This window comes from Pteropus medius, unplaced genomic scaffold (genome assembly GCF_902729225.1).
Source record: "Pteropus medius unplaced genomic scaffold, Ma_sr-lr_union100, whole genome shotgun sequence".
Classification (NCBI taxonomy): domain Eukaryota; kingdom Metazoa; phylum Chordata; class Mammalia; order Chiroptera; family Pteropodidae; genus Pteropus; species Pteropus medius.
This window is the reverse complement of record NW_024342469.1, coordinates 107,957-135,875: the sequence shown is the minus strand read 5'-3', so window position 1 is coordinate 135,875 and position 27,919 is coordinate 107,957. Positions and strand designations below refer to the sequence as shown.

Here is a 27,919-nt window from a genome sequence, read left to right as displayed (position 1 = left end):
GGGGTGGGGCTGGCTAAGAGGGCGCCCAGGGCCCCAGCTGTTCCTACCTGGTCATGGGAGTATGGAATGCCCAGGAATCGATGGAAGCCCTGATGCGGTGGCAGAAAGGTCCCCTCAGGGCCCACCCCAAGATGCCACTTGCCAGCCATTCCGGTGAGGTAGCCTCGAGCAGCCAGGACCTCAGCCAGAGTCACTTCCTCCAGGGGCAGGCCCCCTTGGGAGCTGGGCCCCAGAACTCCAGGGTACAGGCCTGTCCGGACTGGGAGTCGGCCAGTCAGGAGGGCGGCCCTACAGGGCACGTCACAGAGACAGAGAGACAGAGAAGCCATGACTGAGAAGGGCATGGCGGGGGAACTGCAGACATGCAGACCCTCTCCCGCCCCCACCGCAGTCCAGGGGGCACTTGGGAGAAACTGGACAGTCCTTTGGTCCAGGCACTCCAGCCCCCACTCACCGGGAGGGCGTGCACAGGGACGATGGCACATAGAAGTCTGTGAACCGCAGCCCTCCTGCGGCCAGCTGGTCCAGGTTGGGGGTGGCCGAACTGGGGTGGCCATAGCAGCCCAGGTCCCCATAGCCCAGGTCATCAGCAAAGATGAGCAAGATGTTAGGGGGCCTGGCAGCGTCCAGACCTGCAGCCAAGACCAGAGCGAGGGCCCACAGCATCGCCATGGCACACGGTGCAGACAGGCTGTCACAAGAGACCCTTGGGAGGGAAGGCAAACTGGCTCCAGCAAGCTCTGGCCCAGAGACCTCTGACCCCAGGCCACCCTCCCCTGAGACCCCGGGCCCAAATAATCCCCTGAACCAGACAAGCCTCTTCCTGAAGTCCCAGTGGACTGGGTGACCGGGGAACCCAGCTCCGCCACAAACAGCCCAGGAGGCAGTAACCTGGGACACGTCTCCCTGGAGACCCTCCTGGACCAGGACACCTACAGATTCTGGGCAGAAATCTGACCCTCTTCACCCAGGGGTCCCGGCCCAGGCTCGTGATTGGGACACAAGTCACATGACACTTACCCGAGGGGGGGGTCCGGCGCGGTGACTCGAGGGCAGTACCGGCCGAGGGGCGGGTCGCGGGCAGCGGGCGGCGGGCAGCGGTGCGCTCCCTGGCACTTCCGCGCCGGCCCCGCCCCCGGCCGGCCCCGCGGTCGCGTGACCCGCCGCGCGCGGCCCCGGGCGGGGGCGGGGCGGGACGCAGGGCCGGGCGCTGAGGGTCCCGGGCTACGGCGGGCCGGGCCGGCTCGCACCGGGGACAGGCCGGGACTGCGGAGTCGCGTCGGGGCGGCCGGGGCCCTGCGGGGCGGAGCGGGGCGGGGCGACGCGGGGCGGGCGGGGCGACGCGGGGCGGGGCGCGGCGCGCGCCCGGCCGCTGTGCGCCCGAGGCCGTTGGCGCTGGCGCGCGGTCGGTGGCACCCCGGCGTCCGCGCCACGTGCGCGGGGCTGTCCTGGCCCCCGGGCTGGCGGGGGCGGGGGCTGTCCGTCCCCATTGGACCTGAGCGCGGACATTGTCCTGGGCGCCCGCCGAGCTAGCAAACCACTGCTGGCTTTTCCTTCAACGCTGCTCGTGGCGTGTGGCTTGTGTGTGACGCGGCGTGTGGTGTGTTTTTGTGTGTGGCGTGTGGCGGACATCGGGGGTCTGGTCTGCCTCCAGGGCGCACCAGTGGGAAGGACCCATCGGAAGAGGAGGGATGACTGGTCCTGGCCGTGTCGCTTGGACAGGTGACTTCACTTTTTGGTCCCATTTGTTTAGCTGTCTGGAAGTTAAAGCCAGGTGTCCGCAGGGTTGCTAGGTGGGTCTCGTACTCTGTGCGCTGACAGCCCGCCTGAAGTCTGCAGTGACTGCCCCCCAGCGGCTCCCCTAGGGCAGTCACCCCCGCCGCTCTCTGGCTTCAGGTCCCTCCGTAAGCTAAGGGCGCCCTCTGCGCCCTCTGCCCTCTGGAGCAGTAGGACCTGGGCTCCTGGCTGGGAAGGGCCTCCCGCGCTTCCTGACCCTGGAGCCCGTGGGACCGTGGATAGGCCTCTGGGACCCGGGTGGGGCCCAGGACACGGCTTCCACTGAGGTCCAGCCCTGTTTGGGGAGCTGGCGTTTTCCCGACGCGACTGGGAGCTCAAGACGAGGGGCTGTGGGGGCCGATGTGAAGGGCCCCGACTGCAGAGAGGGGGCTAGTCCCCGGCCCGTCGCCCTGCCGTCGCATTCCAGCGTGGTTACTGGGCTTGTGCGTGGGCGCAGGATTGGGTGAGGGCCGGGACAGGAAGTTTGTCCGCGGCCCCAAAATCTTTGACCCTGTTACTGGAGCGATCACGGCCTGTGGGCGCTGAGCGTTAGAGTTAGAAGGGAACCAGCCCAAAGCGGTCCGGGCCCCGTGGGCTGCAGAGAGCTACCCCAGGCAGCCAGGACCTGCCCTGATTCTTGGGCAGAGCCCTCCCGCGCTGTCACGTCATGCACACGGCTGGCGCTGCTTCCGCGAGTAGCTCAGGTGTGCGCACACGGGCTGGCCCAGCCCGACCCGGGTGGGGGAGGAGGCGCGTGGCTGCCCGTAGCCTTAGTTCAAAGCGGAGCCTCTGTGGGCGGCTGAGGCTTTGGAGCTGTGAGCTCTTTGACGTTGCCACAGGAGCTGGCAAGAGGGACAGCGCCCCAACGGCAGGCAGCCTGCTGGGGTCGGGAAGTGGCTCTGGACCCCTGGGACATGGCTAATTTGGAACCACCACCCACAGTGAATAGAGGGGCCTGATGGGGAAGGGCGAGGGTTTGGTTCTGATCTAGAAGCTGGGGTGAGAGACGCCCTCATTCCCCGGCCTGGGCGGGTGAGCGGTGTGCGTGAGTTGCCGCAGGGAGAACACGGCTCCTGAGCCCAGCCGACGTAGGAACCTGGGGTCCTAGAGGCCACCGCTCAGGCCTCTGCCCGCCCCCTCTGCTCCGTCCTCCTGGCCCTCAGCGACCACCACCGTTCCTGCTGCCCACCTGGTCTACCCAGAGGTCGTGTGGCTGGTCCCAGTCCCAGACAGGTGCTCCTGGTGGGTGCACGCCTCAGCCGAGGGGAGAGTGGCAGGTGACAGATTCTTTGCTTGACCACTCTTCAGTTTGGCTCCTGAAGCCTCGACCAAGCCCATCGGTGCCCTTCCTCATAAAACCCAGCTTTGGGTGAAACTCTCCATCCTCAACACCCGATAAGGTTCTTGGCCCCCTGCCCTCCCCAGGTGACGTCCGGCCACCCCGCCCGCCTTCAGCTGGAACCCCTCACCCAGATGTCTCCTCTCTGATCATCCATTGCCCCCACCCTTCTCCTCTCCCGCGCAGGGAGAGACAGCTTCCCTTGACCCTCAGGTCCTGGTCCATCTGACAGTTAAACTGACGACGGACCGGCAGAAGAAAAGCATCCACGTCTGTTAATTTCACAAGTGTCACATGACAGGGGAGCCTTCGCCAGTCCACGGGGACCCACAGGAACAGTCAAACCTGAGCGTTTCATGCCAGGTCTGCAGGAGTACGTGATAAGTCAGGAGGTGAGGTCACGTGGTGAATTGGGGGGCCTTGCAAGGCATTTGTTCCCATTTCTCCCTTTGCCCCCTTTCCTCCAGGTTTGGGGCACTTCTCACACGAGGGTTCGATGGCCTGGCTCGGGGATTGAGGGGGTCTGTTTTCTTCAACTCCTCTCCCTTAAAATCGTCAGCATGCCCAACTGCCACACTTTGGGGTAATGTGTCCTGAAACCCGTCACTACCGAGCCCCACTTGCCCACGCTGTAATCCGACTTGAGGCCACCTCTCCCTCCCCCACTGCAAAATGTCATCACAGGGGTTTGAGCACTTGCTGCGGTGGCCCTGAATAAAGTCAGCCTGCAGCCCCCATCAAAATGGTGAGGGGGCAGGAGGTCTCGCGGAAAGGGTGGTGGTGCCGAGCAGATGGGGCAGTACTGCTCAGGAGTGCCGTGGCTGCTGTGAGGTGGCAGTGTGTGGTGCTGTCCCTTACCCCCTGCCCGACTGCGGGTCAGTCGCATCCTTGAGCCTCAGGGCCCTGACTATGCTGTGCCAACTCTGGAATTCCTAACCCATAGGGCATGGCTAGCTCTGTCCCCTCCTTCAAGTCCCCTGGGATGTCATTTTCGCAGTGAGGACTTGCCAGATCCCTGCTCCTTCTCGCCCAGCTGCTCAGGTGTGAACTGGGCCCCCGTAAATGGATGGAGTATCATGGCGAATGCACTCATCCTGTTTGGTGGGTGGGGAACACAGCAAGACTTAGCCCCTGCCGGCATGTGGCAGGTCTGTGTCATCACTGCTGTTATTGTTGGGGTGGGGTGCTGGCAGGTGCTGGGAAGGGGCCACAGAACTTCCAGGGAGGGAGGGTCTCCCACGGGGACATCTTAGCTGAGGCCCTGAGGGGTTATCTGGGTGACAAGCAGGTGTGGAGCCGAAGAGCCAAAGAACCGTCAGAGAGTCAAGTTGCAAGCAGAGGGCAGGTTTTATGGCAAGGGGGACGACTCTAAGAGACCACCTCAAAGATTCGCTCAGGGCAGGAAGGAGAATCAGTTTCAGAGTAGGTACAGAAACCACTCCTGGTGACAGGTTACGCCCCTGTGAACGACACCAGATAGGTGGCTGACTGGTTCCCGAAACAAATCTGTCACTGTAGTTCATCACATCATCGCCTGAGCATTTTGTCACGATGCTAATTTTGTCCCAGAGGAAGGTCTGCCAGACCAGGTGTGGGACATCCAGGGGTCTAGGTGGGCTCAGGAGTGGCCTCCTGAGCAGGTCCCGCGTCTGGTCTCGGACGTGTGGCGTGGCCTGGCCGTGGCAGGCTCTCTGCTGCCACCATGTGGGCGTGGGCCAGAGGCACAGCTGTCGGGGAAGACTGGCCTCCATCCGGTGCGTGCCTGGCAGCGGCACAGGAACTGGGTACTGCTGGCTGTTGTGCTCTGGTGACCAGAACCTGGGCTCACGACTGCCCACGTCGACGGAGCCGAGGGGCTGGAAACACCTCAGTGTGACGGAAGAGGCTCATCCGAGGGCCGCGTTGTGCTCGACCGGCCCGGCTGTTCTCTAGCCATCCTGGGAGGACCTGAGGTGGCCTCGCCTGGACACGCAGGTGCGCTCCGGTGCAGGGAGGGGCGCCCGATGGGCTCTGGGCCAGCCGCTCGAGGGTAGAAACGGAGTGCGGTGGCAGAGGCCACGTGGCTAGGCCGCTGTGGTCCCTGTGATGGCCAACAGGAATGGCGTGGTCTCAGAGGACTTGGGCTCACTGGCCACGGAGTCACCCCTGGGGCGAAAACAGGGCAGTGTCAGAGGAGGGGGTAGTGCTGGGAAGTCCCGCGGTCCCAGGAGCACGGCCCAGGCCTGAGTCACAATGCCGGAGAGTCACGACCCCTCTTCCTCATCCTGGACGTGACTCACTCGCAGGCTGGAGCTGCTGCCAGCGGGAAAGACCTGGCGGAAAATCCCAGGGCTGTGCCGCCCCCCTCCCCTGCGGGGGGCACGGGGTCTGCGGGGATGGGACCCCAGACTCATGCCACTTTCCCAGACTCTGTCCACGCCCTAGCCCCTGCCAGCCCACTGACCAAAGGGGGCCTTTGGGGGTCAGACAGGACATTCATTTTGGGCCGCTGTGCATCTCACAGTGGACACAGTGGGTACATGAGTCTGTCTTGTTAATTCCCCAGTTCTTAAGGCACAGCGTGGTGGACACACTGGCGGCCAGACGATGCAACCGCGTGCTCACTCCAGAGGCTCTCTGGACGGGACACCCCCGGAGGCTCCCGAGGGTCCCCCTGCCTCAGTCCAGGAAGCACCAGCTACTTCGACAGGTAAGCCCCAGGTGGCAGTGACTTAGCACAACAGATGTTCATTTCCTGCTCACAGAAAGCCCAGTCTGCATCGCGGGCAGGGACAGGGGCTGCGCTCCACATAGTCACTTAGGGACCCAGGCCAAAAGGAGGGCAGCCATTTGAGACACGTGGACTTAACGGTTGTCCTGGAAGAGTGAAGAGGGCCTGTGGGTCCGGCCGGGAGAGGAGTGCGCTGTCCCACGCAGGTGGATCCCAGAGCTCTGTGGCGTGCCCCGCCCGATGAGGAGGGGTGGTGTGTCAGAGCCGGCCTCAGGCATTGGCTTTCTGACCCCTCACTTTGCCGACTGTGGCACAGGAGCAAGGCCTGAGGGGACGAGGTCCGCGGTGCTGTGGGGAGACTGTGTCTCCTTCCAGGTGCTCAGACTAGTGCTCTGTCAGCCTTCCAGGGACCTCGTAGCCACGGCTTCCACGTATTAAATTCTTGTCTGCAGACCAGCCACACGTGGGTCTGTAATCGACACCCAAAGCCTAGCTGAGCGCTCAAGGAACTGGGCGGCCATGGAGTGAGGGATCGATGGATGACGTCAGAGCTTGGGGTGAGCCGGCAACCCGTGATCAAGATGCCAAGGTCCTCAGGGAACGAAAAGGCGTGGCTGACCAGGTGGAACCCTTCTGGTCACTGCTCTGTCTTTCATGCCTCCTGCTGTGGTGTGTATAAATGTTTTAAAATGCAGAATGTCTTTCTGTTCATTTCTGCATTCATTTATTACCTGTTAAGCAAAAGAAATCATTAAACACTTGTATGTGCTGACCGCTGTGGCTGAATAACTGTTCTGCCAACGTAATCTAAAACCCCTCTATCACAAAGCACTTGGAAATGCTGACAAAATCGCAATAAGCACTCTTTTAAACGTATAGCCGAGCTGTAGAGAAAGCAAGGGATGTCCCCAGGGACACGAGATGACGCAGAAACGAAGAGCAGCTGACTAAGCAGGTATGATATTAGGGACACCCTCAATACCAGGAACTTAAAGGTTTGGGTTTTAATGGCTACGCAGGAGACAAGAGCCAGGGGCTTGGGCCCATGCAGTGTGAGAGGTGGACTTTAGATTCTCACACAAAGTCAGGACTTTAAAGATCCATAATCTCAGTGAAAAGCTAGAAAGACTAGAAAAAAAACCTCCTGCTTTCCAGGAAAGATAAATGAAGGACCTTGGAACGATCTCACCGCAAGATGGAAATTGAATCTCCCCTCAAAGTTTGTAAGTACAGACTCACTCTGAAATGGTGTAGGTTTAAATACATGCCACCTGGGTGGCTTGGACTCAGGGGAAGTGGCTGAAGGCTGGTCACATCGAGGCGGCGAGCAGGAGCAGATGAAACCAGCTCTGCATGAGTGCGGGCTCAGCTCGGTCCCTCCAGGTCCCTACAGACTGGATCAGCCAAAATCAGATCACAGGGTAAAATCACGAAACATGTAAGTATGCTAAAAATATTCACAGAGATAAAAGATTAAAAACCCGAACAAGGAATGAAAAACTACTGGAATCAGGAAAAAAAAAAAAAAAAAAGAAAGAAAGAATCCGATAGATTTGTAAAAGAACAAAATATAACTTTAGAAACGAAAAACATAATAATCAAAATTTCAATGGGCAGCTTAAAGAACAGACTAGACACAACTGAGAATTACTGAGCTGGAAGATGGGTCTGAAGAAATTACCCAGAATATGAAATAGATAGACTAGGAGATAAGAACGTTTTGCAGAAGTCAGACTGAGAAGGTCTAACATAGTTAAAATATGTTTAATCTTTTAAAAAACTTCACAGTTTCATTACATATGTGCATAATGGGGACATCAGCTCTCTCCATCTCCAGAACGTTCCCATCGTCCTGAACAGCGCTGTCCCCATTAAACACTGACTCTTCTCGCCCGCGACCTCGACCCTGCTGTCTGTCTCTACGACTCTGCCTGTTCTAGGCACTTCGAACAAGTAAACTCACACACTGTCCTGTCGGCAATGGCTTATTACACTTCACTTGTTTTCAAGGTTCATCCATGAGGCAGAATGTATTTCTCATAGGAGATACTAAGGAGACACATGATTTGAAAAGATAACAGTGGAGAATTTCCAGGTTTGATGAGAGACTTAACTCCTTAGATTCGGCAATCACGACAAGTGCCAAACAGGATAAACAAAACCAAAATAGCACCCCGGTGCACCGTGTAGCAGCTGAATTATACTGAGGACAACAGGGTCTTGAAAGTGCCCAGAAAGAACAAATTGCCTACAGAAAGAGTAAAAATTAAAAAACAGCATTTGTTCAGTGGCAACAGAATAGTAGGTTAGAAGTGTGGAGTGAACATGACTTACTCCAGAACGCATGCCTGGGGCGCCGATTACAGCTGTCTGTGCTAACACGCATCTGGCCTGCCTTTTTCACAGAGCTGGTTTTGTAGGGGGCAGCCATGTGCTCACCTAAGAAAGAATTTCATTTTCTGGACTCACTTGCAGCCAGACCTAGTTCTGCTTAAGGAGACGTAAGCAGAGTCATTGGGTGAGGTTTCGAAAGGGACCCTTAAGAGAGCCAGATATCTGCACGTGACAAAAAAATCTGCAGCCAGATTAGAAGGAAACTTTCTCAATCTGATAAAGGGAAACTACAAAAAAGGCTGAAGGTCACATCTTACTTGGTGGTGAAACATCGAACACTCGCCTCCTGTGACTGAGAGCACCAGAGCCTGCTCTTCCCGCTTTGTAAGGACACTGCCCTGGCGGTCCCAGCCATTGCACTAAGGCAATAAAAAGAAACGAAAGACATAAAAGTTCAAAAAGAAGAAGTACTTGTGCTATTTGCGGATGACCCGGTTGTTTATGTAGAAAATCCTAAGGGACCCATAAAAATGCAACTAGAACTAAGTGAATTTAACAAGGTTACGGAGTTTAAATACAAAATCCGTTGTATTTTTATGTACTAGCAACGAACTATAAAATAAAATTTTAAAATTTCATTTACAATAATGTGAAATAACAAAAATCTTAGGAATAAATTTAACAAAAATGTGCAAGAACTCTACATGAGAACTACTAAGCCTTGCCAGGATAAACCGAGGATGATCCAAATAAATGGGAGGGCACGTCACGTTCATGCACGGAAGACTCAGCTTTGTTAAGATGTACATCCTCTCTAAATAAGGTCATAGGTTCAGTGCAACACTAATCAAGTTCCCAACGAGCTGTTTTTGTAGAAATCGACAAGCTGATTCTAAAATTTATATAGAAATGAAAATGACCTAGAACAGCCAACACGATTAACAAAGAACAAAGCCGTAGGACTTCTACTACCCTGATGTCAAGGTTTACCGTAAAGTTACAGAAATTGAGACACTGTGGTGCTGGAGAAAGTATATAAATAGAGATAAAAGGGAAAAACTAGAAAGCGCAGGAATAGACCCACATGTATGTGGCCAACTGTCTCCCACAAAGGTGCAAAGGCGTTCAGCAGAAAGGAAGGGGCCCTGGAATCGTCACACACAGAGAGACAGAAAACAGAGCAGTGGTCACAGGAGGGCAGGCGGGGCGAGGCGGGGCGGGGGATGGGAGTTACTGTTTAATGGGCACAGATTCCGTTTACGAAGACGAAAGGCCCCGGAGGTGGGTGGAGGTGGGTGGTGGTGACGGCTGCACAAGCGTGTGAAGTGCTTAAGGCCACAGAAGCATAAGCTTAAAACTGATTCCAGTGGTAAAGTTCGTGGTACATATATTTTACCACAACAGAAGAATATTTTAAAATAATTTTTAAAAATGGTCTGAGACGATCGGACGTCCGTAATGGAAAAATACAAACGTTAACTTTTTCTTGATACCACAAACTAAAATTAACATTAAATCAAATCATAGACCTAAACATAAAAGTTAAAACTACAACCTCTAGATGAAAACACAGGAGAAAATACTCGTGCTCTTGTGGTAGGCAGAGGGTTTTTAAACGGGACACAAAAAATAAGAACGATAAAGGAGAAAAAAGATAAATGGATTCTGTAATAATGAAAAACTTGTTCTTTGAAAGAGACCGGAGCGAAAGCGGAAAGGCGGGCCACACAGAGAACGGCTGCTGTACACGCGTCTCGCGAAAAACTTGTATCCAGATTCTACAGAGAGCTCCTAAATTCCAGTGTCAAACGACCCAGTTTTTTAAAAGTGGGCAATAGACTGGAACAGGCGCTTCACGAAAGAAGACATGTGAGTGGCCAAGCACATGACAACAGGCTCGAAGTCATTAGTCATCAGGGAAACGTGAATTTAAACACACGAGGCGGTACCGCTGCACATCCATGGACATGGCTGAAGTCAGAAAGGCAGACGGCGCCCAGTACTGGCAAGGAAGTGGAGATGGAAAAAGCTGGAATGCGAAATGGCGCCACCATTCTGGAACCTGCTTTCTAGTCCTTCAGAGGTGAGCGTACTCTCCCGTCAGACAGAGCCGTTCTATCTCCCAAGGGAAATGAAAGCGTAAGTCCGCACCAAAGCTTATCCACCAACGTTCATAGCAGTTTTATTCATAATTGTCCCAAACTGGAAGCAACCCACATATGCATCTCAGCAGATGAACTGATGAGCAACACGTGGTATCTTCATAAATGGAATGCCACCCAGAACGAAAAGAAGGAACCAAGTGGGATTTACCCCTCGGAGGGGGCTCGGGTGGCACTGGGCTGACAGCAGGCCAGGGATCACGGCCGCTGAGACAGTCGAGGAGGAGGGCCTAGGAAACTCTTCCTTTTAAAAAGCTGAGCCCTCGCTGCAGTGACAGCCCCGCCCCACTCCGGTCCCTCCGCGCCACGCCACGCCACGCAGGGGCAGATCTGGAGTCAGTGCGCTCGCCCTGCTCCAGCAGCCTCCGCGCCATCCGGGCGGCGCGGCCAACTCTCCAGCCCCCGCTGGCTTTCCTCTTCCGATGTCTTCCGGCACTAGCGTGGGGCCACCGTTTCCACGTGCACACCGTTCTCTTTAACACTTAAAAATGGTCAAGATGGGAGAGGCGAAGCGGTAAAGAAGTACAAATTCGTAGTTGATAGACGGTCACGGGGATGGAGAGCTCGGCATGGGGGGCGCCGTTCGCACTGGGTGGACGGCCAGGGAGAGAAAAAGCAAACGGGATTGTTTCATAAACTATGTAAATGTCTCACCCATGTACTGTATGCTTGAAAGTCATAATGAAATAAAACTTAAAAAATGGTTAAGATGGGAAATTTTATGTTTATATGTATATATGTATATGTGTGTGTGTGTATATGTGTGTGTGTGTATATGTGTGTATATATATATATATATATAAAAAAATTTTTTTTTTTTTACCAAAATAATAATAAAAAACCCCTACGGAGCTCTTGAATTGTGACCTTTGGGTGGAAAGCGAGGTAAACATGTGGGCAAAACCTATGGTCTTGAATGAAGAGGTAACTGGAATCCTAAATGTGAAATTAACTAGGTAGACATTTTTCACTTTTAATTTCACTGTTAAAATAATATTTTAACTCTAATGCCATTTCTAAAAATACACAACAAATATCAGCCATCCTTCACCTCGCTCTAAGGTTTGCCACTATATGTGAAGAATGTTCATTAGAATGCACTTCTTCTGTTAAGATGACAGAAACCAAATGCGAACTAGCTTTATGATGATCATAAAAATTTGAGCATCAACACAGGGAGCAGGCCCGGGCCACAGGCTCTCCTCTGCAGCTCACAGCAACCAGGCACACGGTTAGCATTTTACATCCACTTATCTCATGTGGCCCACACAGGGGCCTAAGAGGCCAGCAGCGACTGGTGAGCCCCGAAGGCAGGCCCCTTGCCTCACCCACAACACCCGAATCGAGGCCTGCGTGTGGCCAGAACGAACGTGGGTGTGAAACAATGCCTACCGTGCCCCCAACATACCAGAGCATGCACAGAGACACAGGGAGGCTAAGCAGCGTCCCCAGGCCCCCTGAGTGTTTGGTGGCTGAGCTGGGATTCTAACCCAGGCATCTGCTCCAAATTTGGCCCTTCGGCCTCTCCATTCTGTGGGCCCTCAAACTAGAAGCGACATTTACTGGCTCTTAAAACCAACTGCAAGAAAAGCAGATGTGACGCCAGATTCCTGGGACTAAATTTAGGGGCTCAAACCCCCTCAGAACCTCACGTCCGTGTTGACATTTCTCAGTGTTGCTTTCTCCTCAAGGCTAGAATCTTGGTCACCAGTAGCTGCTGAGTTCACATCTGTCCTCCGCATCCCAGGAGTGGGAAGAGAGTTTTCTCCCTCACTTACCGGAGGTGAAATCCCAGGGCAGGTTTCTTATTGGCTTGATCATGTGCCAACCGCCGTGGTTCAGATCCCGGTCTCTCTGGCCACGTGTCAGGCAGTCTGTGCTCTTTTCTTTTGTTTCCTCATCTGTTCAAGGAGGACAAAGACATGAGCTTGCTCAGTGAGTTTGTGACAACTAAATGAGTTAGTACGTGTCACATACTTAGAATGACATGTAACACTCAAAAACCTTAATGAATGATCTGTTGTCAAAATTCCTATTGCACATTTATTTTTTATTTAAGCAATTTTCAGAAAGTGTTGGGGTCGTCTCCCTGTAGAAAAGCCTCCTTGTGAAGTTGTAAGCATTGCCTGTCTCCATCAGTTCTGGAGTTTGAATTATATTAATCTTTGTAGTCCTGGAGCCACCAAGCCAAGAAATTAGCATAAAAGAAGTCCCAGGCTAGTGGCAGGCTGTCCTCTGAAGGGGCACATCTAGGCTCTCAGGGTTCCCACGTAAATACAGCCCCGCCCCAGTTCGTAACCCGAATCACAAAATTCTCACAGAAATAATCTGCCAGGAGCGAGAGCAGGATTAGACCACCAAAAGTTTCACATAATGGAATTACTGACTAGAAATTAAAAAGCAAATATTTTTGAAATGATTAAGGACAAAAGAAGATGATTTTAAATTGCATTAACTTTTTAAGAACACCATATAAAGAGTGGGCAGATTTGATAATGCACCACATAAACCTTCTAGAAACAAAACCTATGGTTATCAAAACTGAAAACTATTTAAAAAAAAAAAACCCAACAACTTCTACAGACAGGATTAACAGCAGATTAAACACAGTCAAAGAAAGCATTAATGAAATGGAAGTCAGAATTGGGAAAATTACCCAGAAAACAGCACTGAGAGAGAATAATCTTCAAAGCATTGAGAGGAAACAATGGTTGACTCAGAATTCTGCACTGGCTAAATTATCATTCGAGAAAGACATTTCAAAGACTGAAAGAACTTGTGACTACCAGACACCCATTAAAAAAATTTCTAAAGTATGTACCTTTAGAAAGAAGAAAATTCAACCCAGAAGGAAAGAGTAACATGCAAGAAAGAATAGCGAGTAAAGAAACTGGTTAACACGCGGCTAAATCTAAGCATTCACTGTGAGATGGGGTAGTAACAGTAATCAGACTCATTCGTTGGAGGTCAGAAACAACGTGGACAAAAGTTAAAGTATTCCAAGTTCTTATTATCACATGGAAGGGAAGCAGACACATTAACTTTCGACTTCGTTAATTACGCATGTCGAAAATTTAAGTGCATTTACGAAAATGATAGAAAGAGAAATCGTAACTTCCAAACCAAGGGGAGCTGAGGAAAAGGGGAGTAAAGAAAACCTGATTAATCAAGTGGGGGGCAGAAAGAGAGAAAAAAGAAGCATAGAGAAAAAAACAACATAAAATAAGATGGTAAAAAGGATTTAAAACATATCATTAATCATAATAAACACACCAGTAAAGGCTGAAAATTGTGAGATTTGTTTTTTGTTTTTTAAAAAATCTAGGTACACATACTATTTACCAGAAGCACCCCTAAGTACATAAGACATAAAAGGTTAAAAGAAAAATGATGGAAAAAAATATATGAAGGTGATACTCACAAAAAAATGCTGTGGCTCTAAGATTGGAAAAAATAAAATTAAGGCAAAAAGAATTATTAGGGATAAAGAGGGGGCTCTATATGATAAAGGAACAATTTATCATGAAATCTATAATAATCCTAAACCTGTTAGCATTTAAAACAAAGTCTTGAAATATATAAAACCACAATTGCCAAAATTTCATGGAAAGACTGCTAAAGCCATTGTCACAGCAGTGGGATTTTAACCCACCTCACTGGTAACTTATAAATCAAGCAGATGGAAAATTAGAGAGGGCATAGAATATTTGAATACAATTAGCACACTTGATATAATGGAGTATATTTATACACATATTCTTGCATCCAATCATTTCTATTGAACGGATAGGAAAGCTTTACAAAAATAGACCACGTATATGGCTACAAAGAAAGTCTTCACAAAATCCCCAAAGATCAGTGTTATGTAGACCACCTTCTCTGACCATAATGAAATAAAATAAGAAATCAGTATCCAAGGGTTAGTCCTCCCTCCAAAAAACAAAAACAAAAACAAAAAAACGGGTATTTTAAAATTTAAATAAGCATACTTTTCAGCAATTCCCAAGCCCCCTGCCCCAAATATTGATACTGGAAAATCAGAACAAGATGAAATTAAAAATACTAATTGTCAAAACTTAAGGGACAGAACTAAAGTGGAACTTGGAAATTTACAGTCTTAAATTTTTATTGTCAGAAAAAGAAAGACTAAGAAATAAAGTACCTGCTCAAAAAATTAGAGACTCATAATAAAAAAGCAGAGAAAATAAACAGAAAAGAATGAAACAAATAGAAAATAAAGACTAGCAAAATGAAAAATCGATTCTTTAGAAACAAAATTGTATTCCTAGGAAAATAAAATGTAACAAATCTGACTCAGGATGAAGTAGGACCTAAATATGCTGACAGATATTAATAACTAGAAACAATAAAAAAAACCTACCCACAGAAAAGGCACCAGATCCAGACAGTCTTAGAGTCCGCCAGACAGTCGAGGGTCCCTGCCCCACACAAGCTGCGCTGGGCTTCAGGAGAGGGTGTGGCCCCGTGAGCAGCTTAGGATGCAGGTGAAGCTTCGATTTAGGCTCCACGAACACAGGCTGAGTGTTCACTGTGTGGCCGGTGCACCGTCCCAGGCCTCAGGCACGTCGGTGAACCACACGGGGAAGCTTCCTCTGCACAGGGAGCCCACACTGTGCTGAGGAAAGCCAGGTGTAGACAAACAATGAGTTAGAAGGCAGCTGGGCCGTGGGAAAGAGCGGACCAGAAAGGTGGGAGGAGCAGGGGGTAGAGGGGAGGACGGGCCTGAGAGCCAGAGCCACTCTTCCCCCACTGGTTGTCATGGAAACCAGGGTGGGGAGGGCTCCAGGCAGAGTCAGGTGAGACAGGAGAGAAAGCACACCTGGGGGTTTGCACGAGGGGGACTGTGGTGGGGACAGGCCACTGTGGTTGAGCTGAGTGGGATCTGGTGAGGAGCGGGCCCCAGGATTGAAAGAGGTTGGGACGGCTCTATGTGTGTGTTGGGGGGGAACCACTGACCTTAAGTGGGGCACGTGGGCGGGATGGTAGCCTTGTGGCATCAAGGGTGCAGGGTGAGTGCTGGGGCCTTTGCTGCGGCCTGCAGGCCTGGGGCAGCTGTTGGGTAGAGAGCGGGGGTGTCCAGGGTGGGCTTGTCCTGCGCCAGGCCCGGTTCTGGGTGTCCTGCCCCGACTGCCCAGGCCCTGTGAAGCCCGTCTGTGTGTTGCTCTGTGTGGGGGGAGAGCGTAGGGAAGAAATAGGGGTGGTGGGAACAATGGATCTTTCTGGAATCCTGGTCCTGATAGAAGGAGTGAGACCGTGGGGTCCCCGAATCCTCACCGTCAAGGACGGACACTAGAGGGGCAGGGCTGGGCCGGGCAAAGGACTCCCGGCCTGGGAGGTGGGTCCTGGCACACCACTGGGGGCGGGGGGCCGGCGGCTGCCCAGGGCTGTGCAGCCGGCGCTGAGAGTCTGTGGGGCTTTTCTTCCCAACAAAATGAAGAGCACACACGCCTGGCCCTCGCTTCTTCCTCCGTAAACCCACCACGTAGCCGGGACGGAGGCCGTAATGTGGGTACAGTGCTTCTGGGTGTGTTATTTTTGCAGTTGCCGGGGTGGTGGCGGTGCTGGGGGAGTGTGCAGGCTTGGACTCGTTTGCGATGTGCCCATCCTATGTGCCAGGCACTCCGTGGAGCCAGCGCCGAGCCCAGCAGAGCCTGGAGACCATGAGTCTGTTGGTTGCCCATCAGCAGAGATGTGAGGTTTTCTCCGGAGAGGCTGGGCAGCCCCGGCCAGGGCTTGGGCGGGGAGGCCTGGGGAGGCTAAAGGGCCCCCACGAGGTCCAGGCTAGGTGGGTCGGCGGGCTGGGGGCCATTCAGGCCAAGGGCAGGTTTGCAGGGCGGGCCGGAGGCCGCGGCTGCTCTGAGTCTGGGTGCGGGGCGAGGTGCAGCCTCCTTCCTGAGCTCCGCCAGTCAAGGACTCTGGTGAGCATGTCCACGGCCTTGCAGCGGCCACAGTGGGATGAAAGGAAGGTGGAGGTGGCGGGGGAGGGATGGGGTTGGCAGGGAGGCTCTGAGTGACTGGGACAGGAGAGGAAGCAGGAAGGGACAGGAAGATGGTGGAGACACAGAGGGGTGGGAAGCGCCTTTCCTCTCTGCAGGGCCGGGCCAGGAAGTCGAACCCTCATGCTTCCCAAGGTGCTTCCTGCAGATAAGGGGGCTCCCACCGCCCTTCCTGCTCCCCCTTTCCCCACCCTCCCATCCTGCCCGTCCCCCAGGGGACCCTCAACTCCCTCACTCAGGCGGGGCCAGTGGACTTGGGAAGAGCCTAGACAGGAGGTGGGAGGCCTGGGCATCCTGGGGCCACACGTCCATCGGGGTCTGCCTGGCCTGGGGAGGAGGCAGGGCCAGAGCACAGACGGCGCTGGACACTGGGCTCGCAGGGTCAGCGGGGCCCTGGAGGCAGAGGTTTTTCCTGAGAGGGTAGTGGGGTGGGGGAGCCAGGGCCCCCTCAGGGCACGTCCTTGAGAAGAGGGCTCTGCTCAGGATCGACCAGAGGCTGACCTGGAGGAAGAAGGGTGGATATTGGGGTGGGGTTGGGCAGCAGTCAAGGCAGCTTTGGGGAGCGGGCTGTTCCTGGACGGGGTGTCAAACACTGTTCCGCGTGGGGTTAGGGTGTTTCCGGGTTGCCGTGGGGAGATTTTCTGTGTGGGTTCATTCAAGTTTATTCTTGGGAGGCTCGGGAATCCGGGGCTGCTCTCGCAGAAGGCGGGGAGGCCGGGGTCAGAGAAGCTTTCTACCGGGCACCAGAGGGTGTCCCACTCCACTCCCCCAAAGGCGCTGGGTGTGGCCCTGTGGAAGCAGCAGCTCCTTCCTGGTTTTTGGGGGGCAGTTCTGGGGGAGTCAGGAGGTATTCCTCCGGAGAGCACGGATATTCAGACATTTTAGTGGCTGCTCTTTGCTCTCGGGAGCCTGGGGGCCCAGCGCGTCACGCACTGGGGTGGTCCTGTGAGGCTCATGGGGTCGCCGCGCCTGGCCTGCTCTGGAGGGGCGGCGGGCCCGCCTGAGCCAGTTTCTTCACAGCGCTCCCCTCTCCTCCGCCCACGCATCACCCCCTCCCGCGTTGCCACGACAACGCGTAAAACTAAAATTCACTTCCCCGATGCAGGTGGAGACTAGTAGCGCCCCCTCCCCTAAGCCCTTTCTCGTAGGTCGCGCCCCCATCCTGTCGTTGCTAAGGTGACGAAGAGGGGGCGACAGGCCTTGGGTTTGGGCGGACCAGAGGGCCCGAAGAGGGGGCAGGAGAGGCGGGCCTGAGTCCGCAACAAACTCCCCAAACTCAACTAGGGGTGGGGGGCACCGCGGAGTCCCGTGCGGCGTGGTCGGAAGGGTGAGGTGGCCCGGTTCAGCGGCCCCAGCAGTGGCGGAGCACCGGGCCCCTCCCGGCCGAGGTCGCCTCCGTGCTACGCCCAGGGCCGGGGCGCGGTCGGTCCCGTCCCGTCCCCCGGGCCCTGGGTGGGGCGGGGTGGGGCGCGGTGGGGTGGGGAGGTCGGTGGAGTAAAGAAGCTGCCACCCCTGCAGAACTGTTCTGTTTTTCTCCTCTGTCCTGTCTCTTGATCTGTGCCTGGAATGTGGCCCCTTCCAGGACCCCCCTGCCTCACCTTCCCCAGGAGTCCAGGATGCCTGCCCGCGGTCAGGAGGGCGCGGTCCCCGCTGCCCAGCGCATCTCCCCACACAGCGATTTAGGGGTTCCCCGACCCCGCGCGGCCCCCCTGGGCCCCCTGCCCCGCGCACTGCACCTGGACTGGACCCGGCGCGGTACTGCCCCAGCCCCTGCTGGGCCCTGAGCCCCTCCCATGCCCCTGCTGCCAGGAGTGCAGCCCCCCTGGTCAGTCTCTGTCTGTTCCTGGCGCAGGTATTCCTCCCCCTGCCGCTGCCTGCCCCCTGGGAAGGCAGCAGGCTGAGCTGAGCATGCTGCCAAGTTGCCAGCCTCCCCCCCCAGGAGCCTTTATGCCCTGTCCCCGGCGCTGGCCTCCCCCGTCCTGGCCCCCCCTCGGCTTCTCCTGCATTATGCGCGGCTGATTTGGCTCCGGCGGGGGGGGGGGCTGGACGCCGAGCCCCTGCGCCCCACTCCCGGCTGCCAGCAGTCAGCCGCGGGCCCCGGCGTGCTGGGATGGATGGCCCTGGGGCCACAGTTGGTCGTGCGCATCTGCATCCTGTTCCAGTTGCGCGCTGGCCCGGCCTCCTGGGTCTGCTCGGGGCCCAGCCCCTCTGCCCCCACCGGCGCGCTGAGCTGGCGGGAGGGTCCGCGGCATCACCCCCCTCCCCTGCCGTTCCTCCGCGGGGACCTCCTCCCATTTGCCGGCGGGGCGGGCCTGGGGAGGCTGGCACTGCCTGGGCGGGTTTTGCTGGCCGGCCTGGAGGGCAGTCCAGCAGCGTGGGCTCCCGAGCCGGGGACTGCCGCGGGGACCCCGGCACTCGGTGCCCCGCGCGCGCCGCCGGGCGGGGCCGGTCCGCGCTCATGCGTCCGCTCCGCCGCAGAAGTGCCTGCGCCTGGACCCGGCCGCGCCGGTGTGGGCCGCCAAGCAGCGCGTGCTCTGCGCCCTCAACCACAGTCTCCAGGACGCGCTCAACTACGGGCTGTTCCAGCCGCCCTCCCGGGGCCGCGTCGGCAAGTTCCTGGACGAGCAGCGGCTCCTGCGGGAGTACCCGCCAAACCTGGACACGCCCCTGCCCTACCTGGAGGTGAGCGGCGCGCGCCGCGGCCGGGGCGGGAGCAGGGCGTGCGGGGTGCCACCTCCGTGCCCTGTGACGGGCGCAGTGGAGGGCCGGGCCGGGAGGACACGGCCGGGAGGGCTTAGTGTGGCAGCGGCGGGGCCGCGTGCGGCGCAGTGCGCGGTGTGTATGTAGCGTGCGGGGCGGGAGCGGGGTGCCGGGCCCGCATATGCGGTGGGAGCCCGGAGCCTGGTTCTGCGGGCTGCGGGCGTGAGCAGCGTGAGGGGTGAGCAGCGCGTTGTCTGTGTGCCCAGCTGTTCCCCGCCGAGGCCGAGTCTGAGGCAGACGTAACCCTTTCTCATTCGCTCACCCGTTCATGCCGTTAGGCTTGGAGAGACAGGCTCACGGTTTGGGCTGAGGGTATGAAATGAAATACGTGTTATGGCAGCTGAGCTCGAAACCCGAGCCTCTGTGGCAGCACAGGAAGCAGGGGCAGCCCTGCAGAGGCGGGCGTCTGGGGAGGAAAGCCTGGGCCGGATCTTGGAAGGGGAGTGGGCTTTCCCAGGGAATCCTGGGGACAAGAATGAGACAGAAAGGCCGTCGCAGGCCACGCACCGCTGGGCGAGTGTGGCCTTGGAGCTTGTGTGGGCTCCGGGTGCCGGTTCGGGGCTGGCGGGGAGGGTTCCCTTACGGAGGGCGGGTGAGCAGTGTGAGGCCAGAGCGGCTGGAGGAGCAGCCCTGGGTTCTGGACCCGTCGCGCACTCCGCCCAGGTGGTGCCTTGTCCCTGCCTTTTCTCTATCCGAGCAGTTTCGGTACAAGAGACGAGTTTATGCCCAGAACCTCATCGATGATAAGCAGTTTGCGAAACTTCACACGAAGGTAAGGAGGCCGCCACGAGCAGGGACGCCAACCGTGCCTGCTGCCCCCGGCCCCCACCTCAGCCTCAGCTGGGTTTTACGATGTCAAAATGCCCTTTAAAGCTCCTCCTCGATGCCCTCCCTTGCACTGGCACTGCCACTCCAGGCCGGGGCCGACCACAGTCCCTGCAGCTCTGGCTCATCTGTTTGCTCTGGTCAGGACTCCAGAGCAGGTGCTGAGAGTGGCTGGAGGGCTGGCCACAGACTCTGGGTACCGTGGCTGCGGGGTGCATGGTCTGGTAGTGAGTTCCAGTCCGATGAGACTCTTGCTGACCCCTCTTGCGGGCTCGGTAAGGTGGAGTGAGAGGCCCCGAGGCCTTGGTGAGAGCCAGGGTGAGGGAGAAGCAAGCAGGCATCCGGCATGGTACCTGGGGGAGCTAGCTGGCCGGGGTGGGCAGAGCAGGTCACACCTGGTGTCGCTGGCACTGGGCACTTGAAGCTGGGCATCTCCTCTGTCTTCTCCTCGGAGGAACAGATTTTACCCCACTTTGCAGATGAAGATACTGAGTCTCAGAGAAGTCAAGTGACTTGAACCCAGATCTGTGACTCTGTGGCCCTGTGCCCGGGCACACCTGTGGAGTTACTGCTCGGTGGGACCGACCCCAGATGCTCTTTGGGGAGCACCTCGCTGCCTCTCCAAGTGAATGTGGGGGGGGGCAGGGTGGGTGCCACAGCCCCTCCCCACGAGTGGACCTGAACTCCCACCTCAGGCTCCTGTGGACCAGTGGACATTTGTTTGCTAACTGCAGCCTAGGATCTGGCCACTGTCACCCCTGTGTCTAGTGGCTTCTCTGTGACCTTGGAGCTTCCATGCCAAATTTATCTGCTGCCCTGGAGCTCGTGGTGGTCAGCGGACACGGCTCCGTGGCTGGCAGAGACCTTTGTGGAAAGGTCTCCCTGTCCCTCCACTGGTCCTGGTGTGAGCCTGTCACTCTGGGTTTCTCCTACGGTTACTTGTCCTCCAAAACTGTTCTCAGAGACCCACGGGACGCTGGCGACTCCTGAACTCCACTGAGTCTCGCTGGGTTTGGGCGTTTCGGCCCCTCGCCGCAGCCCCTTTTCCTGCCTGCCCCGAAGTGGCCGCGCTGCCCACCCTGGCTCGCTGTGGTCCCTCCCGTCAGTCTCAGTCCGTCCTGTTTCATGGTTCTGACCCGCCTGGGGAGGCCGCCTCTGCCCGGCGCCCTCTCTGTCGCCGGTGTGCTCCGAGTATTTTAGAGGGCCTGGGGCCTCTGTGCTCAGCTGGGTGAACTAATGAAAAGCAGTCAGATCGTGTCACAGCAGGGACCCTGGGCGAGGAGGGCCCTGGGGCTGGGCGTCGGACACACGGTGAGCCCGTGAGGACCATCGGCCAGAGAAGGGACAGGCCACCTTGGGAGTGTGGGGATGCGGGTCTGGTTCTTGCTTGGGTGGCCTGGGGCTCGCCAGCGGAAGGTAGGGGCGGTCGGGTGGTGCAGGCTGACCGGGGCGGCCATGTGTCCCAGGCGAACCTCAAGAAGTTTATGGACTACATCCAGCTGCACAGCACAGACAAGGTGGCCCGCCTGCTGGACAAGGGGCTGGACCCGAACTTCCACGATCCTGACTCAGGAGGTGAGCAGCACGGCGGGTGAGGGCGTGGCCTTGGGGTGGCTGGGCCTGACCGTCACTCGTTCCTCGCGCCCAGAGTGCCCCCTGAGCCTCGCGGCCCAGCTGGACGGCGCCGCGGACCTGCTGAAGGTGCTGCGGAACGGCGGCGCCCACCTGGACTTCCGCTCCCGCGACGGCCTCACCGCTGTGCACTGCGCCACGCGCCAGCGCAATGCCGCGGCCCTGACGGTCAGTGCTGGCCCGGGGGCAGCGACGGGGCGGGGGCGGTGGCCGGGCCCACAGGGCCCGAGGCTCAGAGCCTGCACCCTCGCCCTCAGACCCTGCTGGACCTGGGCGCCTCACCCGACTACAAGGACAGCCGCGGCCTGACGCCCTTGTACCACAGCGCCCTGGGAGGCGGGGACGCCCTCTGCTGCGAGCTGCTCCTGCACGACCATGCGCAACTGGGGACCACTGACGAGAACGGTTGGCAGGAGATCCACCAGGTGGGCTCTGGGAGAGGGGGGCCCGGATGTCCCTGCAGGATGGTGGTCCCGGGCGCTGTCCAGGGTCCGAGCAGCCCCTCTGTCCCCAGGCCTGCCGCTTCGGCCACGTGCAGCACCTGGAGCACCTGCTGTTCTACGGAGCCGACATGGGGGCCCAGAACGCCTCGGGGAACACGGCCCTGCACGTCTGCGCCCTCTACAACCAGGTGCGGCTGCTCGCGTGCGCGTGTGCACGCCCCATGAGCGCGCATCAGTGCCCTGCGGTGAGCTGTGGCCGCATAGGCCTGCGTGTCACCTCTGGGCCTCAGGGCCAGGTGGGCCCGGCATGCGTTCACCTGAGCTGCCCATCCCGTGCACGTGTGTTCTGAGTCTGTGGGTGTGTGCACGTGCTGTCGTACTGTGACCCCCCTCCAGCCACCCACGCCAACCCTCCTGCAGGAGAGCTGTGCCCGTGTCCTGCTGTTCCGCGGAGCCAACAAGGATGTCCGCAACTACAACAGCCAGACGGCCTTCCAGGTGCCAGGGCGGCCCGGGGGTGGGCAAGGGGCAGTGTCTGTCCCTCTCGGTTCTCTGAGCCTTGTTCCTCCCTGGAGGCCATAAGGGCTCTCACGCCAGAGCCACCCCAGGGAGTGGTGGAGGGTGCTGGTGGGCCAGCATAGTGGCCAGCGGGATCATGGGGCCGGTCACTGTGGAGGGTGAACTCTCATTTACAGGGAGAGGGGGGTCAGATGGCTCTGGGCCAGGGAGGACAGGTGGGGTGCAGAGGCCAAACCAGCAGGGAGAGGGGTGGTCCCAGTCTCTGACCTAATTCACGAGGTGTTTTCGAGGCCTTTCTCCAGCTGGGTTTGGTTTTTGGCACTAGGTGGACGAGTGTCTGTGTAGTCTGGAGTTTGTGCGGGGAGTGGGGGACCATGCCATGGGGACTTTGGGACCATGGAGGGAGCTGGGCCTTCAGAGGTCTCTGAGGAGGTGTGGGTAGAACAGGTCAGGCCTCTGTGGTTGTCCAGTTGGGTGTGGAGGCAGCACTGGGTCTTGGGCCGGCCAAGGCCCTGGGCTGAGGGGAGGAGGAGCAGAGGAGGGGAAAGTGATAGATGCAGGCACAGCAGGCTGTGGCTGAGGTGGGTGGTGGAGTGTTTGGCGGGGCCGCGGGGAGGGCAGGTACGCGAGCCGTGCCCCCCGTGTGCCGGGAGCATTCGGTTGGCTCTGGGAGCCCCAGGCAGCCTGGGGTGCTGGCTCAGCCGGGCAGGGGGTGGTGCGTTGGGTGCGCTGAGCCCCCTCCGGCCCCCTGCAGGTGGCCATCGTCGCCGGGAACTTTGAGCTTGCGGAGGTCATCAAGACCCACAAAGATGCGGACGTTGGTGAGTTCTGCCCACCCGGTCTCTGCCGACTGGCTGGGTGGGGTCGTCGGGGGTAGGGGGGACGTTCCAAGGGAGCCCGGTGCCTCGAGCCCCTTTCTCTAGCTCTCGCTGTCACTGGTTCATCAGGGACCCACCAGATGTGCGGAATGAGCTGAGGACAGGGCCTGCATGTGGTGGGCAGGTCAGGGTCAAGGTTTAGGGCAGGGTTAGTTTAGGGCTGTTGGTTTAGGGATCGCTAGAGTTAGGGTCAAGATTCGTTTTTCCCTCAGGTCATGGGACAGTGAGCTTCAGACACTGACCCTCAGCCTCCTGTTCTAGCCTGGAACAGGAGCTAGCTTAGGTGTCCTGCAGCAGGCCTTAGCCACATGAGTCCTGTCAGCAAGCACACAAGAAAACAGCAAAGCCACAGGGCGCGATGGGGACAGGGCACTGCTGTCTGCGTGCCTGTGACTCGTCCCGGAGGGCAGACCAGGACGTGCCCTCTGGTCTTAACTCCAGGGCACACCGGAGGACGGGCACAGCCATCACACGTAGGCGTCTACCCGCTCTAACGTCACAGGTGGACGTGGGGCCAGTCTGGCACCTGCCCAGTCTGGCAGTCCCCGGTGTGGGTGGCAGGGGCTGCAGGCGTGGCTGGGCCTCCCCTTCCTGAGAGAGTATTGTCTGGCCACGGGCCCCTCCTCCAGCCGCCTCCACACTGGGGCACCCTTCTCAGCGCCCCGCTGCGTCCTGGTTGGCCTGGGTTTTTCTGCCCAGAGCGCCCTCTGGGACACAGGCACTTGGCTCCCCTTTCTGCCACCGGTGCGGTCGATACTCCATCTAAGAGAGTGTAAAAGGGCAGTGAGTAGCAGAGGGCTGGGCCCGCTCCGAGGGCCCTTGGTTCTGATGTGCGGTTACTGTCGGGGCTGGGGTTGGGTTTCGGACTGGGGTTACGATGGAGGTCAAGGTTGTGTTTAAGGACTCTTCCTATATAGAGCCTCCCCTGAGCACGTCTGCCCCAGGAAGCCTTGGTGACGGGCCTCTGGTGCCCCAAACGGGGCTGGGGCCATGATGGTGGGTGGGGCGCCGGAGGGCGTGCGTGGTCCGGCGCGGCGGCATCAGTGGCCTGAGCCATCAGTGGGTAGCAGTGCCTTGGGGCTGGGTCCAGGTTTGGGCGGGGGTAGAGCTGCGGTGAGGTGCGAGGCCTGAGTTAGCGGCAGGAGGCAGAACGAGGGCTCCGTCCGCTTGGGCCTGGCTGTGTTCGGAGGTGGTCGTCAGCCTGGGGAAACCAGGTTTGTGACGTGTGGGGCGCGCTGCTCGCCATCTAACCGTGGAGAAGCTGCTGAGCGTCCCTGTTATTCTACGTGAACTCTGGTGTGTTCCTGTCATTCGGACTTCGTGTGGGATTTGGCTCTGTGGGTCTGGACTTTGGCCCAGCTGGTGGGGGAGGGGCTTGTCTGTGATCTGAGCCAAAGGCAGGAAGGCCCAGCTGCCCCTCACCTTCGTGATGCGGACAGAGGAGCTAGACCCCCTAGGGTCACCTCTGTGACAGCGGCCTGTCCGGCTGGCCCGGGGTGCGCTCGCCTGGCTGGGGTCAAGTGTTCTGTAGCTGGGCTGAGGTCCCGGTGTGGTCATGCGCTGTGCTGGCCCTGCACCTCCCCTGCTCAGGTGTCACACACGCACTCAGGTGACAGGGCCAGATGTCCCTGAGCTGCGCGGCGACGTGTTCGTGTTTGCCATCAGCCCTGTTGTGTTACCTCACCGTCTCAACGATGCCCACACGTGGCTCTCAGTGGACATTGATGGAGGGACACACAGGCGCAGGGGGTGTTAGTGGCCGAGCCGTTCTCCAGACCTGGGCCATCCAGCGGTCTGCCCCCGTCACCCCCACTTCCTCTGTACACATTCACTCCAAGGACACTCCCTCAGTGACAGACGCATGTCCTCCCCCGTCCCCCTACTCGGGGATTCTGGACAGGGCCTGCACAGAGAGGAGGAGCTGGGGGAGGTCGGCCCACCCTCCCTCCTTCCTCTTCCTCCAGGAAGGAGCCCACCTGGAGGGCCGATGGGCTGAGACCTGTCTCCCTCGGGGGACAGGACTCCTCGAAGCCTCCTGGCAGCTCCACCTGCCCCCTCTAGGCTGACGGGCCTGAAGCAGGGCCACTGGCCTGGGCCTGGCCACCTCTGCCCCCTCACCTGTCTGCACTGCCTTTGGACCCACATCCCCGCCCCTGCCCCCACGCACGCACCTGCGGGCACAGGTTCTCGGGAGGAACGTCACTGTGGGCCTGCGTCGCATGTGGCCCTCCACGTGAGGCTGCCAGTCCCTGGCCCGCACTTGGGTAGCAGGAGTCTCGAACAGGGATTGGCAAACGTCACCCCAAAGGCCACATCCAGCACGCTGTCTGTTACTTTGTTTTGTTTTGTCTTTAAATAGAAGCTTCAAAATTGAGGATTTATATTTCATTTAAAATTAAATTCACATAACTTGAAATTGACTTTTAAAGTGACTAATCAGTGGTATTTAGTACATTCACGAGGTCGTGCAGCCAACTCTATTGAGTTCCAAAACATTTTCGTCACCCCGGCACGCCATGTTCCCCTTGTCAGCTCCCTATGTACCTTCTGTCTGTAGGGAGCTCGTTACCTGTTCCAGGTATTGTGTGTAAGTAGAATCAAACAGCCTGTGACCCTCGGTGTCTGGCTTCGCTCAGCAGCCAGATTGTAGGGTGTGTCACTGCTTCTTTTTTACGGGTGAATGGTAATTTGTTGTTGGTGTACGTGATGTTTGTTTATCCATCCATTCACCCTTCTGTGGACACTTGGGTTGTTTTCATCTTATGGCTGTTATGAATATTGCTGCGAGGAACGTGCATGAAATGAATTTGTTTGAGTACCTGCTTTCAGTTATTTGGGGTAAATACTTAGGAGTGGAATTGCTGGATCACTTGGTAACCCTATATTTAACTTTTTGGGGAGCAGCCGAATTGTTTCCTACCATTTTATGTTCCCACTAGCAGTGTATGAGGGTTCCAAATTCTCCAGATCCGCCCCAACACTTGTTCTTATCACTTAAAAAAATATAGCTATTCTGTTCAGTGTAAAGTGGTTCCTCATCGTGGGTTTTGAGTTGCATCTCCCTGATGGCTAACGATGTTGAGCATCTTTTCATGGGCTAATTGACCATTTGTGTATCTTCTTTGGAGAGATGTCAAGTCCGTTGCTCATTTTTTAATAACTCATAGAATGAGTTAGACAGTGTTCTTTCCTCTTCCATTGTTTGGAAGAGTTTGAGAAGGATTGGTGTTAATTCTTCTTTAAATGTTTGGAAGAATTTATAAATAATGCTCTCTGATGCTGGCCTTCATTGGGAGATGTGTGATGACTGATCCAGTCGCGTTGCTTGTTATAGGTCTGTTTAGATTTTCTGTTTCTTCCATGCCAGTTGTGAGAATTTGTCTGTCTCCTCTAGCTTATCTCATTTGTGGGCATATGTCGTACATGGTATTCTCTCATATTCCTTTTTAATTCTGTAAATTGGTAGTAATGCCCCACATTTCATTTCCGATTTCAGTTATTTGTGTCTGTCTTCTCTTTTTTTTTCTTAGTCTAGCAAAAGCTTTGTGAATTTTGTTGATTTTTTTCCCCCCAAAACAGCTTTGGTTTTATCGTGTCTGTATTTCTTTTTCTATTCTGTATGTCATTTATCTGTGTCTGACTTTTATTATTTCCTTCCTTCTGCTAGCTGTGGGTTTGGTTTGCTTCTCTTTTTCTAGTTCCTTAAGATATGTAATTAGGATATTGACTTGAGGCCTCTGTTCTCTTTGAACACAGGTGTTTACAGCTACACATTCCCCTCTTAGTACCACTTTTGCTGCATCTCGTAAGTTTTGGTATGTTGTGTTTTTGTTTTCATTTTCTCAAAGTATTTTCTAATTTTCCTTGTAAATTCTGTTTTACTGCATTGGTTGTGTGAGAGTCTGTTGTTTAATTTTCACATATTTGAATTTTCCAGTTTTTTTCCGTACTTGATTTCTTGTTTCATTTCATTGCGATTGGAGAAGATACTTTGTATGATTTCAGTCTTTTAAAATGTATCGAGGCTCAGTTTTGTGGTCTAATGTATGGCCCCTCCTGGAAGATGTTCCATGTGCACTTGAGAATAACGTGTATCCTGCTCTTGTTTTGTGGAGTGTTTACATGTAGCTGTTAGGTCTAACTGGTTTAAGTCTTCTATGTCCTTATTGATCTTGTCTCTAGACGTTCTTATTGAAAGTGGGGTGGCGAAGTCTTAAGTATTACTGTAGAACTGTTTACTTCTCCAAATGTGTCAATGTTTCATATTTTTGTTTGATACTCTGTTGTTCAATGTATAAATGTTGACAATTGTTAATCTGCTTATGAACTGAGAACTGACACTTTTATCAATATATAATGTCCTCTGTCTCTGGTAACACTTTTTATCTTTAAGTCTATTTTGTCTGATATCAAAATAGCTACTTAGTTCTTTTCTGGTTACTGTTTACATGAAGTATCTTCATCTACCTTTGTTCTTTTATTTTTAACCTGCTTGTGTCTTTGGATCTAAAGTGATTCTTCTGT

At 55.9% G+C, this 27,919-nt stretch overlaps 2 protein-coding genes and 2 long non-coding RNA genes across 7 annotated transcripts in view; 2 read left to right on the top strand and 2 right to left on the bottom strand.

The window, feature by feature from the left end:
• ARSA (arylsulfatase A) overlaps positions 1-1,131 on the bottom strand; it is a 3,748-nt gene extending 2,617 nt beyond the window's left edge. The window contains exons 1-3 of the mRNA XM_039863048.1: positions 1,021-1,131; positions 455-706; positions 48-288 (exon numbers count right to left, since the gene is read on the bottom strand). Coding sequence (XP_039718982.1) covers positions 48-288; positions 455-672 — 459 coding nt within the window. The 5' untranslated portion in view covers positions 673-706; positions 1,021-1,131. The remainder of the gene's footprint in view (positions 1-47; positions 289-454; positions 707-1,020) is intronic.
• Positions 1,132-1,385: 254 nt separating this feature from the next.
• On the top strand, positions 1,386-7,371 carry LOC120602807 (uncharacterized). 3 transcript variants are annotated; one of them, XR_005652849.1, is made up of 4 exons: positions 1,386-1,722; positions 3,202-5,089; positions 5,661-5,804; positions 6,225-6,522. It is a non-coding gene; the product is annotated as an uncharacterized LOC120602807 (long non-coding RNA). The 3 variants fall into 3 exon arrangements; XR_005652850.1 differs by having other exon boundaries at positions 1,386-3,507; positions 6,225-7,371; XR_005652848.1 differs by having other exon boundaries at positions 1,386-5,089; positions 6,225-7,371.
• LOC120602809 (uncharacterized) lies at positions 6,418-17,080 on the bottom strand. Of its 2 annotated transcripts, none has more exons than XR_005652852.1 (4): positions 15,299-17,080; positions 14,703-14,957; positions 12,100-12,222; positions 6,418-6,556 (listed from the first exon to the last, which is right to left on the bottom strand). It is a non-coding gene; the product is annotated as an uncharacterized LOC120602809 (long non-coding RNA). The 2 variants fall into 2 exon arrangements; XR_005652853.1 differs by lacking the exon at positions 6,418-6,556 and adding an exon at positions 9,433-10,909.
• An 874-nt stretch (positions 17,081-17,954) lies between these two features.
• Positions 17,955-27,919, top strand: part of SHANK3 (SH3 and multiple ankyrin repeat domains 3) — a 44,375-nt gene continuing 34,410 nt past the window's right edge. Inside the window, exons 1-11 of the mRNA XM_039863002.1 lie at positions 17,955-18,093; positions 18,148-18,163; positions 18,278-18,579; positions 18,704-19,020; positions 19,799-19,870; positions 21,390-21,498; positions 21,572-21,723; positions 21,813-21,980; positions 22,070-22,186; positions 22,419-22,496; positions 23,272-23,338. Coding sequence (XP_039718936.1) covers positions 17,955-18,093; positions 18,148-18,163; positions 18,278-18,579; positions 18,704-19,020; positions 19,799-19,870; positions 21,390-21,498; positions 21,572-21,723; positions 21,813-21,980; positions 22,070-22,186; positions 22,419-22,496; positions 23,272-23,338 — 1,537 coding nt within the window. The remainder of the gene's footprint in view (positions 18,094-18,147; positions 18,164-18,277; positions 18,580-18,703; positions 19,021-19,798; positions 19,871-21,389; positions 21,499-21,571; positions 21,724-21,812; positions 21,981-22,069; positions 22,187-22,418; positions 22,497-23,271; positions 23,339-27,919) is intronic.